Source organism: Myotis daubentonii, chromosome 3 (assembly GCF_963259705.1).
Source record: "Myotis daubentonii chromosome 3, mMyoDau2.1, whole genome shotgun sequence".
NCBI lineage: Eukaryota > Metazoa > Chordata > Mammalia > Chiroptera > Vespertilionidae > Myotis > Myotis daubentonii.
The window spans coordinates 6,905,394-6,923,720 of NC_081842.1; the positions used below are offsets into that span (position 1 = coordinate 6,905,394).

Consider the following 18,327-nt stretch of genomic DNA (forward strand, 5'->3'; position numbering starts at 1 on the left):
GGAGAATGGGTGAGCGCAGGGAACAACCTGAACCGGCGCCTACTCCTGGGTTTCACGCGGACAATTTGCAAAGTCACCAGTGAGCCTCCTTTAATGTTGATTCTTTAGAAGTGAAAACAAAGCACATTAAACAGCTTGTGTTGCCCAGGCATGGCTGGCTCCCAAGCAGGGAAGGCCTGTGTCCAGAGGGGGTGATGCTCATGGCCACTGTTTCTCCCCACCGGCGACAAGTTTCTAACAGGCCCTGCCATTCATCCCACCCCCCACACCCACTGCTGTGAGCCAGCCTTGTGCTGGGCGCCGGGTGGGCTGTGCCTGGGCAGACAGGGCTCCGGACTAGCTGACAATTCCATGAGACACCAGTGAGCACCAGGTGCCAATGCTATTTGGGACAAGCACAGGCTGCTGGGGTGGGGGTGGGGCAGCAACCTGGCAAATGGGAGGATAGGGGTCTTCTGAAAGCTTTATAGAAGTTAAAGAAGAGAAAGGTTAAGTATTTGAGACAAAGGGAATATGTTCACGGAACAGAAAGGAGACCGGTTTGGGGTGGAGGGTGCAGGCAGGGGCCCGGTCAGGTCCCTTATCCAAGGCTGCCTTCACATCCTTGCCAACTGACCTCTTACAGCGTGGCCTCTGTCGCTGGCCAGGAGTTTGGATTTTTGTGATCACCGCTCGGAGCTCATTACGTAATAGGAAAACTCTGAAGTCTTATCACTTGGTTTCCTTTTTAAATTGCTGAAGCTCATCTACAAGTTAGGTTCACACAGCATCTTTCCTGTTTTCTTCGGAAAACCACAGATTGTCCCAGAACCTTGGTCCCCTGCACCTAGAACATCCCTCTGAAAAAAACCCTGGGGCAAAGGACCAAAGAAACCAACGGCTTCAGGGTGGCCCACGGCTGGACAAGTCCAAAAGGCGGCCCCCACTCCGGGGTCAATACTCACAACGTGTGGGCACCCACCTGGGCCGGGAAGCGCCGTCCAGCTCACCAGCAGAGCTCGCAACCCAGAGCTTCCCAGGTGGGTGTCCGGGGTGTGGACCATCGCTGGGGTAACTGTCATGGCAAACCATTTTGTAAATGTCACAGTTACGCAGGGGAACTAAAGGGAAAGCCTCAGCGGCTGCTTTTGGACAAGAGGTGTTCGTCCCAAGTCAGTGACTGAGGCAGTTCTAGGCTGCTTGTCCTCATGACTGAACTGTGATCAGATCAATTGGAACTGGGTGTTTGGGACGCCAGAGTGGAGAGGTGCTGTGGGGTGAATGACGGATAGTTGGCCTAGGGCAGTGGTTCTCAACCTTCTGGCCCTTTCAATACAGTTCCTCATGGTGTGACCCAACCATAAAATTATTTTCGTGGCTACTTCATAACTGTCATGTTGCTGCTGTTATGAATCGTCATGTAAATATCTGATATGCAGGATGGTCTTAGGCGGCCCCTGTGAAAGGATCGTTCGACCGCCAAAGGGGTCATGACCCACAGGTTGAGAACCGCTGCCCTAGGGTCTGGCGTGTAGCTGGCAGCCTCTCACTGTGAGAAGAAGCCAGCTTGGGGAAATTGTGAAACCTACAGTGTGCACCCTCACCCCTGCCAACCTGCTAAGTCCGAACTGCAGGGGGAAGGCATGTGCATTTTTTCCAAGCTCTCTAGGCAAGTCACCTGTGCTCCCCGCACACCTGGCATCTGGCCGGCCAGCTGGCAGAGCAGCCATGGTTTCCTCTCTGTCTCTCCAACTCACCATCCTGTCTAATTTAAAAATAGTTTCGGAGTAAGGGTCAGAACCACAGGGCCGTCCGACAGGAGGGACCTGCACTGCCATGGCCATGGGTCACTCAGAGTCAAAGGAGGCTCCACGGGTTAGTGCTCAAGCCTCAGGTCCCGGGAGAAAGGAGCCCCACAGCTAGGGATGGTTCATTAAGCAATCAAACGTTTTATCCTTTCTTGCTGGGCCTCCATGAAAAGGATCATGTAGGTCTCAACTTCGAATTTCCTGCCCGCAGCGGACCTGAACCAGGATCTGGGTCAACCCTGGCATGTCTCTCCACCTCATGGAACTCAGTCTCCCCTCTGCAGAAGAAAGGGGCTTTGCTAGAAGAGTTTAGGATTCCTTCTGGTCTTAAAATGCAAAGTTGGGGTAAGACAGAATTCAAGAGTTACCGTCTCCATTCGATAGAGAATTCCACCTTTCACGAAGACGCTGGATATGATTGTGGCTTCCAGGGTGCCCCCAACCCCCAGGGACTGGCTGAGAAGTGGTTTCCTCCCCAGCCAGGGCAGGGCTCTGGCTCCCCGGGCCTCTCTGCCATGGAGTGTCAGCCCTAATCTGGGATTAGTGGGAATCGAGTTGGAGGGAGGGCAATGGGCAATGATGAACTGCAGGGCGGGCTGCCGGGTCAGGACAGCCACCAGAGACACCAGCCTGCTCACCCTTGTTGTCATCAGTGCTGCAACAGTGGTGGGGGAGGACAGGGAGGGTGTGTGACAAGTCTGTAGCCGGGAGTTCCCCAGATCCTATCTTCCTGCAACACCTTCCAATTCAAATCCAGCAACACTCGCAGGCACAGGGAGCACAAGCAGATGCAATCCACAGCCACCCAAACTGTCTGGGAGGTCTCTGCCATGCTCTGAGCTCGAACCCCGTACATCAGGGCGCCTGCCTGGCAGGAGTGTGGAAACATGGAGGTCCTGACGCTGCAGTGCATGGTCAGCAGCAGACAGAACAGAGAGAAGGCAAACCAGCCAGATGCCTGTCTCCACTCCCTGAACAGAGCTCCCCCTGCTCCCACAGAGTCAGGGGACTGGGTGAAACGTTTTCTTTCAAAACCTCCAGTTCCTTCAAGGTTCTCAGCCTTACCTGACCAACCAGGTATTCCAGGAGGAACTTGCAACACCCCGGGCGCAAGAGCAACCTGGAAGCAGTGTCTAAGGCAATCCTATTTTCTGGAGCCAATCGAGAAATGCCAGGAAACGAGGCAGAACGGGTTAAGCAGGGCTACCCCAACGCACACATCCGAGGTAGGGTCCCGCCTCCGTGCCTGAAACTCCTCCAGGTCCGCCAGATCACGCACCCAACGCTCCCCTGAATATTAAAGGGAGCAGGGACAAGGCTCACACCTGCTCACACCACCAACCAAGGTGGACTCACTCAGCCCCCGAACCTGGCCTGTGACACCAGCTCAATCAGGGGTCAATGACAGCACCTGGTGTGCTCCCAGGTGGGAGGCCACATGGCGTTAGGGCTCCCACAAGAACTGGGGTGGTGTCCCTGGCCAGGAGACGTCCAGCTCTGAACGGCAGGGGCACATTTTCTAGGCACCATGACAGCTGGCAGTCAACTGACCTTGAAGTCTTTTTTTTCATCCAAAAGGTACAATTCGTTTTCAATAGTTCAGAACAGGGTCAGTCTTTCAAGTTGTTGGATGGATGGCCATTTATATGCAAAGTTTTCTTGTTTTTTAAACCCTGGTGCAAAGACCAGGCCCGGGCGGCTCTGGAACAGGCCCACTGCCTTCCCTATGTCCAAAGCAAGGCCCCAGGCTTCTCCACTGAGCTGCACAAGCAGCTGCAGGACCATGAAAGCAAGGAGGACGGGCCAAGGCTGGGAGGCACCTCCCGATCCCACCAGGCCCCAGTTCCTACGGGGATGCCCAGAAATAGGAGACGCCAGGAATCTGGCATTAAACTACGATGTCTTAAGAGTAAAAATAAGCCACCACGTCCTTAACCCTGGAAGAAACAAAACCACGGGAGCGCGCGGCAGCAGGTGGGTCACAAGCCCCTACGTTTTGTTTGGGGCAGGAGGTGGCTGGAGTCCAATCCCAGCTGGGCCCAGCACAGGCTGTGTGACCTTGGGTGGGTTCCTTAACCTCTCTGGCCTCAGCTCCTATCTATAAAGTGATGACAGACCCAGGAGTTGTGAGCAGTCACATGACCTGTGCACCTAAAGCCCCCAGTACAATGTCTGGAAGCGGCTGGCTCTCAATGGTCACGAATTTTATACGCCAGGGAATGCGAGCAAACTCTTAGACGTACATCGTTGGTGAAATCCAGCTCTCGAGATGGAAGCATGTTTGGGTCACAGGTATTCATACATCAGGTACAAAGGCCGAAAGTGTCCAGCTGGGAACCAGAATCCACCGGGGACTCCGGGAAGGGCTGCTATGAGCTAGAAGGGGAATGGGCCCCTCTGACAAGTCTCTCCAACAGCCAGACACGCCTCCTCTGGGGCGAATAAGGTTCAGTCACTTAGTCTTGACTCCCCATCCAGGATGGTCCGCACTCCAGGGTCTTTCTCCAAACTTTCAAGGGTCCCCTCCCACAGGGAAGGCGCCCTCAGGATCAGCCAAGGGCTGTGGGAGGCTCCAGAGGAGAGCTCCGCGCGCCAGCCCGCACCCCGCCGGCAGCCGCACCCGGCCCCGCGGCACCACCACGCCCTCCCAGAAACTCACCCCTTTCCGCCTGGCCTCCTGGTTCAGGGCGGCCACCCAGGCGGCCTGCCACTGGCTCCTCCAGCTGTTCAGCCTCAGAATCCAGGAGAGCAGCACGTCCGACTCCGGGCGCAGGTCCTCGGCCGGCTGCGCCGCCCGCCGCGGGGGCCGAGCTCGCGCCCTGGCCAGCGCCCACTGCGCCAGGTACAGGCCCACGGTGCCCAAGGCCACGACGAAGAGCGACACCAAGACCAGCCACTGGACTTCACCGAGCCACGCGTCCAGGCGGGACATGGTGATGGCGCATACCCGGCGCGCCTCGCCCAACTTCCCAGGGCGGCCCGGGCGGGACGCAGAGCCCGCGGCGGCGAGATCAGGACATCACCCCGCGCGCGGCCGGCCGGGGGGCGTGGAGGGGCGTAGCAGGCTGATCTGGGCGGCGGGCGGAGCGGGCCCGGGACGCGGGGCCGGGAGCAGGGAGCCTGGAGGCCGGGCGGGGCGAGCGGGAGGAAAAGCCGGCCCGCGCGCGGCAACCACCGCCGGGGACTGCGCCCCCAACCCCGCGCACCTGGCAATGGGGACGCGGCGACCGGCGTTCCCGACTCGGCGTCTGGGCAGATCCCGGGCCGCGGCCCAGCGCGCTTCCTCCTGCGCGCACCGCCCCCGGCGTCCCGCCCGCTGCCCAGCAGTGGCCGGAGAGGCTGCGGCCGGGGGCGGGGAAGGGGGCGGGGCCAGGCCTCGGGGGCGGGGCCAGGGTCGCGGGCGCTCGGGCGGTCCTCGCCCCCTTAAAGGCCCCGCGCCCCCGGGTCCCGGTGGACACGTCTCCTGCCACGATCCGGGACTCCCGCCCCGCCACGTGCGTGCAACACCAGCCCCTTCCCGCGACTTCCTGCGGACCCCGGGCCGCGGCAGCGCGGTGGCCCTGCTGGGCACGCCCGGCGCGGCTCTCTCCAGCGCTGACATGCTCCCGGCGTGGCGACGCGACAGCGCGGGGCGCGGGACTTTCCAATTAGTCAGCGGGATTCCAGGGAGACGGTGGGGCCGGCTGTCTGGCCTTCCCTGTGCGCGCGCGCGTGCGTGTGCATGTGTGCGTGTGCGTGTGTGCGTGTGCATGTGTGCGTGTGCGCACGCCCATGCGCGCCTTCGCGTGTGGAAAGGTGATTTCTAGGGTCACCATCTGCCCACCAGCAAGATGGTGCCTGGTGTTAACATACTTGGAAAGTCCCTAAAAATCCGTGACTCCGCACCCCAAAGCCAGGAGGGCCTGAAGGCTCGCCATCTTCAAGTGGGTGTGTTGTTTGTTAAGCGTGTGCGCCTCTCACCTTGCAGTGAGCCCCATCATTAGGAAATGCTGCGAAACACCAGCCTAAGATTCTCCAGGGCCTAAGGTAATATAATAATGACTCCCTGGTGTATTCTGTAGCTGGAGGAAGGGGATTTGACCTTGAATTGGGTTGGCTAGACCTGAATGAGCACAGCCTTCTGACCTAGCCAGGGTCTGCTGATGGGTCAGTCTGGTGGGTAAGCTAGTGGTGATTCTGGCTCTGCCACTGCAGCAGGGGGGTCCTCACTGGTTCCCCCTGGGCCCCTTCCTGCCACGGGGCTGAGTAGAGAGAGTAGAAGCCTTAGAACCAGGCTCAGGGGAAGTTTGCTAAGAAAGCTGGCTAGTTTGGCAGGTCAGAGATTAGGATCTCAATCTGGTTCATAGGCCAGTGGCATTTATTGTCACCTATTATGCAAAATCCCTGGAACAGTAGAGCAAAGAGAACCACAGGTATGATGATGAATCTGCCCTGGATACCAAGTATTAAAGAGGAGTGAAGTGCCACCTAGGAAGGGGGAGGTTGGTGTGTGTGTGTGTGTGTGTGTGTGTGTGTGTGCGCGTGTGCGTGCGCGCGCGCGCGCGCGCGCTGCGCGCGCGCGCAAAGGCCCTGAGGCCTGCATGTAGCTTTGCACCCCTGAGGCAGAGAGTGCAAGGGGATGTGTGATGGCTGGAGGCAGTGAGGGATGGGGTGGGGTTGCAACTAGAGCACCTAAGTAAGCTATGGGTAGTAGATTGAGCCACTGAAAAGGAGAAGCAACACACTATCTGAAGCACAGACTGAAAAAAAATTGCATTTTGTAAATATCACTCCAAGCAGCAGGTAGAGGAGGCAAGGTTGGAAGGAAGTGGAGGGGAAGCGAGTTTAGCTAGAGGGTAACCCCAGGGTCCATGAGAAGGGTTTGGCGGGGCCCTCACAGGCGAGGGGATCCCTCGCTTAGAGGCTGGAAGCCAGGAAATGAGACTGAGTTTGAAATTGTGGGCCGAGAGCAGTGGAGGGCAAAAGAAGTTTACATCTGAGAGCCCCGATCTTCTCTGAGAAGGAAGGTATTGGGAGGCAGCTGGACTGAGAGTCCTTGTGGGGAACAGAACAGGAAGCTGGCAGGGAGCTGAAATCATCGGGTTGCCCAGGTGAGCTGGGCAGGGGAGAACCAACCGTCACTAGGCGGGTCTGATATTAGAAAGTGGAACTAAAATGATCCTATGAGCTTTCTACAAGTCACCTGGTCATTAAACACTAGCTGTCTCTTCAGCTCCCAGGTCCTTAAGGGTTGCGGGAATGGGCTCTCCCTTTCTTAATAAATTTCTTTTAAAAAATATTTTTATTGCCAAAACCGGTTTGGCTCAGTGGATAGAGCGTCAGCCTGCGGACTGAAAGGTCCCAGGTTCGATTCCGGTCAAGGGCATGTACCTTGGTTGCGGGCATATCCCCAGTAGGAGATGTGCAGGAGGCAGCTGATCAATGTTTCTCTCTCATCGATGTTTCTAACTATCTCTCTCCCTTCCTCTCTGTAAAAAATCAATAAAATATATTTTAAAAATATATATATTTTTATTGATTTCAGAGAGGAAGGGAGAGGGAGAGAGAGCTAGAAACATCAATGATGAGAGAGAATCATTGATCAGCTGGCTCCTACATGCCCCCTACAACCCAGGCATGTGCCCCAACCGGGAATTGAACCGTGACCTCCTGGTCCATAGGTGGGTACTCAACCATTGAGCCACACTGGCTGGGCTGGGAATCTCTTCTTATTTGAAGCAAGCCTCTAATTATTTTCAATCTGCAGCCAGACCTATGCAGTTGAATAATTCAAGTCCCACTGGCCTCCTTGCCAAAATCCAGGGATGCGGGAAACCTCGGACTGTCCGTCTCCCTATTGCAGCATGAGTCCATGCGCACACGTGCGCACGGCTGTTAGCCATGTTGGCAGGTACGAGAGGGCCCGCCCTGGGTGACTGGTGGAACCAGTCTCCTTCCTCACCCCGTGTCTCTAAGGCATGCTAACCCCTGGCTCATTGAGAGGCTTGTAACAAACTATAAACTAACAAACACCTCCGGTTTGGAATGTTTACAAAGGAATGTACACATTCAGGTATCGAATTACTTCTGCGCAGAACCAAGTAGAGAGAGAATAAGGGATGGCCTGGACTTACAGGAAAAATGCGGCAAGATATGGACGAGGAATACATCTATGGAAAACACCAGACCGTCCTCCCTTCTGCTCCCAGCCTGGCGTCACAGGCTCCCAGTCCCGTTCACCCAGGGCATGGAGGGCCCTGGTCGGCTCAGCTCTCTGAGGGCAGCACTTTCCCCTCACGTGGTGACATTGCCTGCTCCTCGCCCACTGCCCTCTCCTCCACCCGCCATCCCTCCCACCCAAGGAGCCCAAGAGTGACTCTGGTTCTCGCCCACCCTCCTTCCGCAGAGCCGGGCCCTCCATGCTCTGCTCGGCAGAGGCTGTTGGCTGATGTTGACACCCCCAGAAGAAACCCACGCTTCGAATCCTCCAATGTGCTCCCATTGGGTGTCTGGGAGCAGGTGGGGGGTGCCAGGGGGTCTGGGCGCTGGCCGTTGCCCCTATCCTGGCTCTTAGGCTGAGGTGGTGGTGATGGAACCAGCTCGCCAGGGCCCAAGGAACTCATCTGCACATCAACCTACAGGACCCACCAGAAGCAGCCACCTTCCTGGAATATTCCAGAAGGCATCACGCTGAACCTTAGACCAGGTGGGGTCCAGGGGGAGGGGGAGGAAACAGCAGAAACTCTACTTCCAAGTTCCTCTTCAGCATATTCTTCGGTAACTGGCTGTGAGATTGGAGCACAGGCCACAGGAGTTAGTGCTCCGTTGCTCTAATTTTCATTTTTGAATGTTTCTAAAATGCTCTTCGTGTGGACAAGTATTGCGTGCAGGGTGCTTCGCCCAGTCACCCATCTCTGGGGGCCTCATTGATGCATCCAGAATGGAAGGATTTGAACGTCTTCCCCACCCCGGCCCAGGAGATGCTGTGATGATGCTGCATTTTTAAAAATTTATAAAGATGTCCAGCGTTATTGATGCTTCATATCCATAATCAAAGTAATACTTATTAATACTCGAAATTAGTCATTACCATTGAATCAGATATCCTTAGGAGTTTATAAAAATACTTAGCAAACATCGGGATGTATGCATAAATATTTGTTCAAAATTTTGTTAAATTTACAATGAAATTGGTGGTTGCCAGAGGGAAGGGGTGAGGGGAGAAAGGGGTCCTAATACATGGCGAAGGAGAAGATTTGACTTTGGGAGGTGGGCACATGGTGCAATATACACATCTGGTAGCATAGAAACCCACACCTGAAACCTACATGTTCATGGTGACCAATGTCACCCCAACCAATCTGATTAAAAAAGTCTTTCCAATAAATTATTGTAAATTTCTGAAAGAGGAAAGGAGGGGCCCAGGGAGTTTGTCGTTCGTCTCTAACCGGGCGGAGGAGCTTCTTTGCTCTGCAGCAGTTTGCACGACGAGGGTGACGACGAGGCTGGTGGTGGTGGTGAGAGCTTGAACCACCGAGTTATGCCCGATGCCCTGACGGCCCTGAGCCCTGGGCCCCGGCAGGGCTTTGATGGATGACCTGGGATGGACAGACGACCTGTAAGTACAAATGGCCTGCTTCCTCCCGTGGCCCCTGAGGGGAGACATTCCGAGAATTTCCTGTTAGCAAAATGCTTTTAAGATTTGGCTCTGTGCCCTCAGCAGTGGGCCCGTGTGGACATTTGACCCAATCCCCTTGGCGGCAATGGCACGGGCTTAGTCATTTCCACAGTCCGGAGGCTCGGGTGCTTTGGGTCAGTTTCCTGTCATGCCCTCGGGTGGGCTGGGGGAGCCCGAAACCCAGTCAAAGGTCACCTGTGGTCAGAGCCGGGCCCTGACCCAGAAGGCTCCATGGGGGCCTGGAATGGTCCTGCTGATCATTTGCGTGACTTACTGAGACTTTGCTCATGGTGCCTTCCTCAGAGAAAAGCTACCGTCTGCATAACGCAGACCCCCCCCAGCACAGCATGAGAAGGGCCGGGAGCAAGAGCCCCAGCCTGAGGCTGGACCACAGCCAGCTGACCCTGGCAGAGGGCCTGGGATAGAGACGGAAGTCACCCTCCAGCAAGTTCCTTTTCCCAGCAGCATCGCTGCACGTCCCTGTGGTGGGGGCTCCCACAGGTGCACCCCGAGAGGTGGGCAGTCGGGCACAGAAGTCATGGCTGTGTGTAACAGACAGAGTTGGACTTGCTGGGCTCACTCAGTTTTCATGGCTGCACGCGGAGGATGGCATTTAAAGGTGAGGAAGCTGAGTTCAGAGAGGCTGAGTCCCTTGTCCCAGGCCACACAGCGGGAAAGTGGCAGACAGAGTCTGACCCCAGGGGAACGCTGACCCAGATGGAATTTTGTAAAGCTAACAGATCCTACTGAAAAGACAAACATGTTACAAGGTGGAAATGAAGGGGTCGCATTTCTCCTGCCCTGGGGCAGAGACCTGTCTAAGAAGATGAATTGCCTTTTGTGTTCTCAAGTCCAGGAGACACAAAGTCTTTCACAGCCGAGGGGAAGGAAGTTCCCTAGGGTTCACTCCAGGGACGTGTGTGGAACTTTTGCTGAGTCCCAAGCCTTTTCTGAGTAAGAGAGATGAGTCCCACCCCAGTGCCTGCCCTGGAGATGGCCGGGGGATCAGATGGCCACCCTGCATGTGCCCCAAGGAGGGCCCTCCAGGCTCATCCCACCCTAAGAGGGAACAACCACCGGCAGGCCTCAGTGGATGAGCGTCGACCTATGAATCAGGAGGTCACGGTTCGATTGCCGGTCAGGACACATACCTGGGTTGTGGGCTCGGTCCCCAGTGTGGGGCGTGCAAGAGGCAGCCGAACAATAGTTCTCTCTCATCATTGATGTTTCTCTTTCTCTCTCTCTCTCTCTCTCTCTCTCTCTCTCTCTTCCTTCCTCTCTGAAATTAATAAAGATACATATTTTAAAAAGAGTGAACAGCCAACAGGTGCCCTCACATCTCACCGTGAGGAGCCTGAGTCATGCCGTGCTGCAGAGTGGTGGCAGGCAGGGTCACAGGCAGGGCTGCCAGCCTGCTGCGGGCCAGCCCGTCTGCCAAGAGCCTGCCCTGAGCCACCCTATGGCGTGGCCCCTGCAACTCAGTGCCCACGCCAGGCAGGCGGAGGAATGTGACCCAGATGGCAGCCTCCCTCCCCTCCAGGTGGCTCAGTGAGGCCTCCCAAATGATTGCCCAACAGCGAGGTGGTTTGGCAATTTTGCCTGCACCCCAGGCTGGGATCGGCCTGATGAATGAAAATACTTAACCTCGTATTTTCTATATGTCGAAGAAGCTCCTTCAAGGAGGCAGGCACCTAAATTGTATGTTTTCCCCGACATAAAGAGTGCTGGCCCTGCCCTTGTCTACTGATCCCCGAGCTCCCACTGTTGGAATCAGATGTGTCTGCCGTGTAGATGCTGAGGTTGTGGGGATTCCTTTGGTGGTGGGGGGGTGGGGTTGTGGGGAGGGGGCTGGCGGGAGAGCATGCTGAGGAGGAGAGAGATGAAGGCACGGAAGACAGGTTGCCAGCCCCCCCCCAACCCCCCTCCCCCCTTGTTGGGACTTGGCTGTGGCTGCATTGGCGGCTCCAACGGAGGGTGGCTGCTGTGGGACCCTCTTGCTGGGGCCGGACCCCTGGGCACACGGAGGGGCAGGGGCGCTGCTCCAGGCTTCTCAGATCCTGCGGGAGGCGCCTGTTGAGTGCCATGGGTTTGGCCATTCCTGTGCCGACTTGAGAATAACGCAGGCTTGATGGATGGCTCAGCCAAGCCCTGTGAGCAGAAGGGAAGGTCAGAGCTCAGCACCCACTGTGGGGCCCCCGCCAGGCACATTCCGAGTGAGTAACGTTTGGGCCTAAGATTGTCCTTGGTGTTATGTGTCATTTTTTTTTTTTTTAAGCCTTGCTGGGCACAAGGATAGAATCAACTAAATATCTGCAGGGATATTTAGCCTCTTGAAGAGCTAAAGGAAACTACAATGAAAGGGCTCTAAAAATAGCCCAGCAGTAGCCACCTTCCTGCAAATAATTAATGTGCTCATTACAAAGGATTATTATCTACTGCCCTGGCTCGCCAGGCTGTCCAGGGAGACAGAGGGAACAGTTCTGCTGGTTCGGAAAATACCAAAGCCTGGAAACAACTGATCTAGTGATTAAGAGAGAAAAACACGGATGCCTTCTGCTTGCCCAGCACTTTGCGAGAATCCCTGTAAAGGACACTCCCCAGGGACACCTGAGCCCCGGCTTCCCTGCCTGCAGCACGTCCCTGTGGGATCCAAGTGAGTTGACACACGCACTCACTGCAGTTTCATTTCTCACCGATTCTGATGGAGCCACCCCGCCCTCCAACCAGGCCACTCAGGGTCGGGGGGTGTGACTGTCCTGTGCACAGGTGAGGTCACCAGCATTGCCTCGATGCATCATTTCCTGGCAGAGTCACCTTTGGAAGCTCTGCCAGCTCCCTCTCAGAGAGCCCTGCTGAGCCCGAGCCCAGGGAGGAAGGAGCCAGCAGAGCAGGAGACACCACCTGGAACCCCAGTTCCCTTCCCCATCCAGGTCACTCTGGTTCTCCATGAGTTAAGGAGCCACAGCAATGAAGCCAGGAGCTCTCAGCAGGGGAGCAGCCCCGCCCTTGCCCGCCAGGCTCTTCCCCAGGTGACAGGAAGGAGGCCACTGATGGGTCTCAGGGGGAGAAAAAGGTCCCTCTGCACCCCGCCCTCGCTGTTTGTGTGAGCACGTGATGATTCTGCCTTGTGTTTGTGTTCAAAATGCCTAGGTCCTTCGTGTCGATCGTGTTAACTCCGTGCTTCTCCGCCCAGCGAGAGGGAAACCAGCTGCCCCGGGAACCGCCCTGTCCCCTCACGTCTAGGAAAGCGAGGGCCACACCAGCAGCCTTTCCAATCGGAGGCCAAGCTTCCCTGAGCCCTAGGGGCCCTCAGGACCTCCCCTACAGGCACAGGAAAGGGAGGGCCAGGTGATTTCCGGCATGTGCCCCCCCCCCCCCCCCCCCCCCCCCCCCCCGGCTCTAGGGCAGATCAGCCGGGCAGGCTGGTGGCCTTGGTCACCAGAGAGCAGCATTTAAAGCTCTGGGTTGCAGATGATGGGGAACAGGCGGAATGAGATCCCACATTCCAAGGGAAACCAGAAAAAGAACGTGCCGGGACTAAAGGGTGATGTCGGGGAAGCTGGTCTGCTTTTGTTCTAACTGCATGATCGCAGGAATGCATGCAAACACTCCTGTACTAGTAAAAGGGGGTGTTAGGCTGGGAACACGGGGCATCCGCCAAGCCCCCTGCCAGGCAGTGTCATCATCTTTGCATCCCTTGCAGCTGCCACCCCAGGCTGGCCTTCCTGGACACAGCCATGACGTTGTTTCTCATGTACTTTCGAAGGTGTTTCTTGATGTCTGACGCAGAGAAGAGTTAATGGGATTTCAGAATCTCATTAATCCACCCTAACTAGTTACCTGGTGCATATTAACCCATCCTAACTTACTAACCTGGGTATATTAACCCATCCTAACTTACCTACCTGGGTATATTGTTAACATAAAAAACCATAGAAACCTGTAAAGAATTTTTGTGAGTTTGAGCCAAACTGTCCACATATGCCGGGAAGCAGAACCTCAATGAGTTGAGATAATGTTCCAGAGAATGGCGGGTTACATCAGTATTTATACATTGAAATCAAAGAAAAGGGACTTGGGTGGGTTACATGAAATCCATTGGTGATAGACCAGAGAGGCGGGAGAAAGCAAAGTGGGGGCGGGGGAGGGGGGACCCCTGGGATTGGATAAAAAGTAAAATGATGGACACATACTTAGGTGGGTGCAGGAACAATTAACATGATAATGAAGGAATTTGTGGTATCTGTCCTGGCACCCAGCACATTAGGTTATGCCCCAGGGGGTCCAGAAAAAGGGAAGTCACAAGTTACCCAGACATTTCAAGGTTATGTTATTATAGATGCAAAAAGACAGATAGGCTCAGTTAAGGTAAAGGTTGACCTAGTCAGTGAAGATACCGGCCTAGGATGTAACTACCCACCATAATTGCTTTTAGTTAAAGTTTAATTTCAGACCATCCTTTGTGGTTACTTTAGGTCACTGAGTTTGCAAGACTGTCATGCAGGCTTCCCCTGAGCTTGTCAGGTTAGCATGTGGCCCCTTTCGCCCACAATATTAACCCATCCTAACTTCCTACCCCTGCATATTAACCCACCCTAATTTACTAATCTGGGTCTATTAACCCATCTTAACTTCCTAACCCGGCATATTAACCCATCCTAACTTCCTAACCCAGCATATTAACACACCCTAACTTCCTAACCCAGCATGTTAACCCACCCTAACTTGCTAACCTGGTGGATTAACCCACCCTAACTTGCATAATGTAGACTGGCACAGCCGTTCTTTCTCGGGTGCCCACTAGGTTTTTTCTTTTTAACTGTGGCCTTGCCCATGGTCGATTCCGTATTCTTCCAGCTTTGATTTGGTCTGTAAATTTGATCAGTATCAGTATGACGTCAAAGACTTCACTCAAGAAATGGGGGTGAGCGCTGGTTGCGGCCTGGTTAGAGGTGGTACAGGACAGTCACCAACCGTGGCCTGGACCCTCAGCCTCCCTTCCTGAGGCTGGTTCTCCAAACCAGAGGCCTCTTACCATGAATATGTGTTGGGTTATCGTTCTGACAACCAAATGCACAACGAAAATGAGGATATTTATTTTCATTCACTTGTCTGTGCCTTCGCTCATTCAGCATCCCTTGGGCTCGCAGCCTGCGCTGTGCCAGGTGCTGCGTCCCAGGCCTGAGCCACCCTGAGGAGCTGCAGTCTCCACTTCCAATCCTTCCGACCCACTTGCCTCAACTCCGCCCTGGCACCCAGCTGTGCCCGGGGGAGCCTGGCAGCACTTTGCCTCGGTGGCACCAGGTGTCGCTGCCCTGGGTGTCTTTGTCGCCTCCACATGGGACTGTCACAACATTCTGGAACACAGGTAAACCTTGAAACGACAGGCATCAATAGGCTCGTGGACAAGCCTTGAGCAGTGGTGACAGGAGATGAAGGGCAAACACTGCCTTCTCGGTGTCTCCCCTCAGAGGCCTCTCCACCTGAGCGCAGAGGATTGGGCAGGAAGGCCTGGTGCCCACAGCATCTCCCCTGTCTTGCTCTTCCCAGCCCCCACCTGTTCCCTGGAATCGCTTCCAAAAATAGACCACCCGGGGCGGGGGGAAACTGCTGTTCCTTGGGGAGCCGGGTAAGGCCTCCCTGAGGGGCTCATGGCGGACTAGTGGGACAGACAAGGTTACCCCCAAACCATTAGACACCAAACAGGGGTGTTTCACAAAGCCAGGGGGGAACAGAGGAAGGAGAGCCCTAACTCTACTAAGGGGCAGTTGACCTGGGCCTTGAGTGTGAGCAGAAGCAAACAAGGTTGAAGAGGAAATGGGGGTGGGAGGGACAGGCACTCTAGACCTCAGGTTCAAAGGCCAGGAAGCACCCCCCGCTGTGCTGGTGGTTCTGGCTGGATCTGGATAGATGGTAGCAGGTTTGGTTGGCCTGAGATGAGTTTGGAAATGAAGGCAGGGCCTGGTCAGAAGCGGGCTTACAGAGACTTAGGTTTTGTCCAAAGGAGAACTGTCGGAGGGTTGGGGCACAGAGGCGGCATCATCAGTTTGTGTGTTGCTCAGAGCCTGCTGGTCAGGGTGGGCAGGGACAGGCGGCTTCAGGGCCATCTGGGAGCTTGTTAGAAATGCGGACTCCCAGGCCTCACCCTGGAGCTGAGGAGTCAAAACCTGCATTTAAATTAGAGCCCGGGAATTTCAGTGCACGTTGACATTTGAGAAGACTGTCCCAGGACACTTTGCAGTGGGGGTGGAGGTGTGGGGGCGTGGAAGTAGGGGGTGGGGGGATGAGGGTGGAAGTAGAGGGTGGGGTGGAGGTGGGGGGATGAGGTGGGCTGGATGGAAGTAGGGGGTGGGGTAGAGGTGGGTGGGATGGAGGTAGGGGATGGGGTGGAGGTGGGGGGTGGAGGTAGAGAGTGGGGTGGAGGTGTGGGGGTGAGGTGGGTGGGATGGAGGTAGGGGGTAGGGTGGAGGTGGGGGGTGGAGGTAGAGGGTGGGTGGAGGTGGGGAGGTGGTGGGGTGGGGCACTGGAGCTCAGGGCTCTGCTGTGAGACTTGAGGAGGCAGAGGGCTCGGTGGCACCTTAAGGAATCTGGCAGGGTGAGACAGGAGGAACACAGGCAGGTCTCACCAAGGGTGGGGTGACATACTTCAGGGAAATGTAGGGTGAGAGCAGCTTGGAGGGGTGACGGTGAGTTTTGATGGGACAAGCCACACTTAAGGTGCTGGCGAAGGGGCTGGAACTTGAAAACCAGAGGTGTCCACTGGGAGCTGACCTGAGTGAACTGCCGGCTTGGGGTCTTCACTGTTTTCGAAATCTTTGCAAACTGGATGCTGAATGATCCCGTCTCAGCTGTGGTCAGGGATCAATGTCCGTATTATCAGACTAAAATTTTCCATGTGAAAAAGCAGGGTATTTACACTTTCTCCTTTCATTGGCACCTTATCAAGATCCCAGGGTGTGGCCCCCAAATAGCACCCCTCTTTGTCATCGGGGTGCTAAGTTGGGAGTGAAGTATGAGTGAACAAGAGTGCAGACTGTCACCATCAGGACCAGTGAACTGAGCTGACTCAGCCTGAGACCTCTTAGCTGAGCCCCCAGATCAGGTAGATCCAGGCACCCAAACCCAGGCAGCGCCTTCCTAGTTACACACCTGTTCCTCAGGAATCTGCCAATCACAGAGCCACACCCCCTTCTCCAGGGGCAGCTTGGGAAAGATAAGGGGCCACGGGAGGCCACGAGCCACGTTAATGGGTGCTCCATCTCAGGAGGGAGATGGTTGGGGAGATACTTTCCCACCACATACCTGTCTCTGCTCACCTGGCTTGGGACAGTGATTCTGTTGTCACACCTGCAGGCTCTCGGGCATGTTTATGTGGCTCCCCTGGGCCTGAAGACCTGGCCTGAGTGCAGTCCGAAAGGCTCTTGTTTGGCTACAACACCCCATCCTGACCTGCTTAGTGAGGTGGGGCCCCAGAGCAGCAGGATGGGCACTCTCCCTGGGTCCCCCAGCTCCTGGGTCCCCCAGCTCCCGGGCCTCATTCAGGGACAAGCCGGAAGGTCCCCATCTGTCTCCATCTGGCCCTGTGTTCTCTGGAGCTCTGTGGAACCTTCCTGGAGATGAGGGGGTCTCTGGGGTCCTGGTTTCCACTTCTCCATCCCCCACTGCGTCTCTCAGGCAAGTCTGTACACCTCCCACAGAACTGCTGCTCTGAGCCACCTCCCATCATGGAATTTAAAAATATATATATTTTACTAGTATATGTATATAATATATATCGTATATGTATTAATATATAAAAAAAATAGAGAAATATGCTAATTAACCATGACACTGTAACGGGCTGACCAGACAGGAGGAGGTTGCGGTGCAGCATTGGGGGTGGGGCGGCAGGGGCCTCGGCGTGCCTGTGCTGGGGGAGGGCCTGATCAGCAGCGGCCACAGCTGCTTCAAGGGCCAGAGAGGGAGGCAGGGCCGGACCTGCGACTCTAGGGTAGGCGGTGCCACGCGATTTCAAATAGCGCACTGGGCTCCTAGTATATATGTAATTGATCTGAGAGAGAGGAAGGGAGAGGGAGAGAGCAATAGAAACATCAATGATGAGAATCACTGCTTCCCGCACCTCCCCCCACTGGGGATCGAGCCTGCAACCCAGACTTGTGCCCTGACCGGGAATGAAATTGTGACCTCCTCGTTCATGGTTTGACACTCAACCACTGAGAACACTGGCCTGATCTTTCTTTAAAATTAATTTTTATTTATTTATTTATCTTTAAATATATATTTATTGATTCCAGAGAGGAAGGGAGAGGGAAAGAGAGGTAGAAACATCAATGATGAGAGAGAATCGTTGATCGGCTGCCTCCAGCACGTCCCCTAATGGGGATCAAGCCCACAACCAGGGCATATGCCCTTGGCTGGAATCGAACCTGGGACCCTTCAGTCCGCAGGCTAACACTCTATCCACTGAGCCAAACCAGCTGGGGCTAAAATTAATTTTTAAACAGCCTCACTGCTCCTGTGTGGGGCAGCAATGGCCTTGGCTGGGAGTGTTCTCAGAACAAGAATGCAGAGCCCTGGGCCTTCCCAGCCCTGGAAAGGCATAACTGCATTTTCACCAGATGCCCCTGTGACGTGCATTCCGGATCTTGGCTGCACACTAGGATCTGTAGAGGCATCGGAAGACACAGAAAACTCTCTCATGCCTGGAGCTCACGCAAGGGTTTCAGATTGGTCTGCAATGGGCCTGGTATTGCTCACTTCCTGTTTACTTTGGATGTTTACTGAAGTTTAATATGCATAAAGGAAAGTGCACAAATCACGTGTTCAGCTCCCTGAGTTTTCCCCAATGGGCCGCACCCCTGTAACCCAGATGAGGAATCAGAG

General features: G+C 55.3%; 1 protein-coding gene across 3 annotated transcripts in view; it reads right to left on the bottom strand.

Annotated features, from left to right (window-relative positions):
- The window catches only part of C2CD2 (C2 calcium dependent domain containing 2), a 50,192-nt gene extending 45,105 nt beyond the window's left edge, over positions 1-5,087 (bottom strand). The window contains exons 1-2 of one of the 3 annotated variants that reach the window (XM_059686513.1): positions 4,447-4,530; positions 4,031-4,163 (exon numbers count right to left, since the gene is read on the bottom strand). In XM_059686513.1, coding sequence (XP_059542496.1) covers positions 4,031-4,087 — 57 coding nt within the window. In that variant the 5' untranslated portion in view covers positions 4,088-4,163; positions 4,447-4,530. Of the gene's footprint in view, positions 1-4,030; positions 4,164-4,446 lie in introns of all 3 variants that reach the window. The other 2 variants (XM_059686510.1, XM_059686512.1) reach the window with 2 other exon arrangements.
- Positions 5,088-18,327: the final 13,240 nt, after the last annotated feature.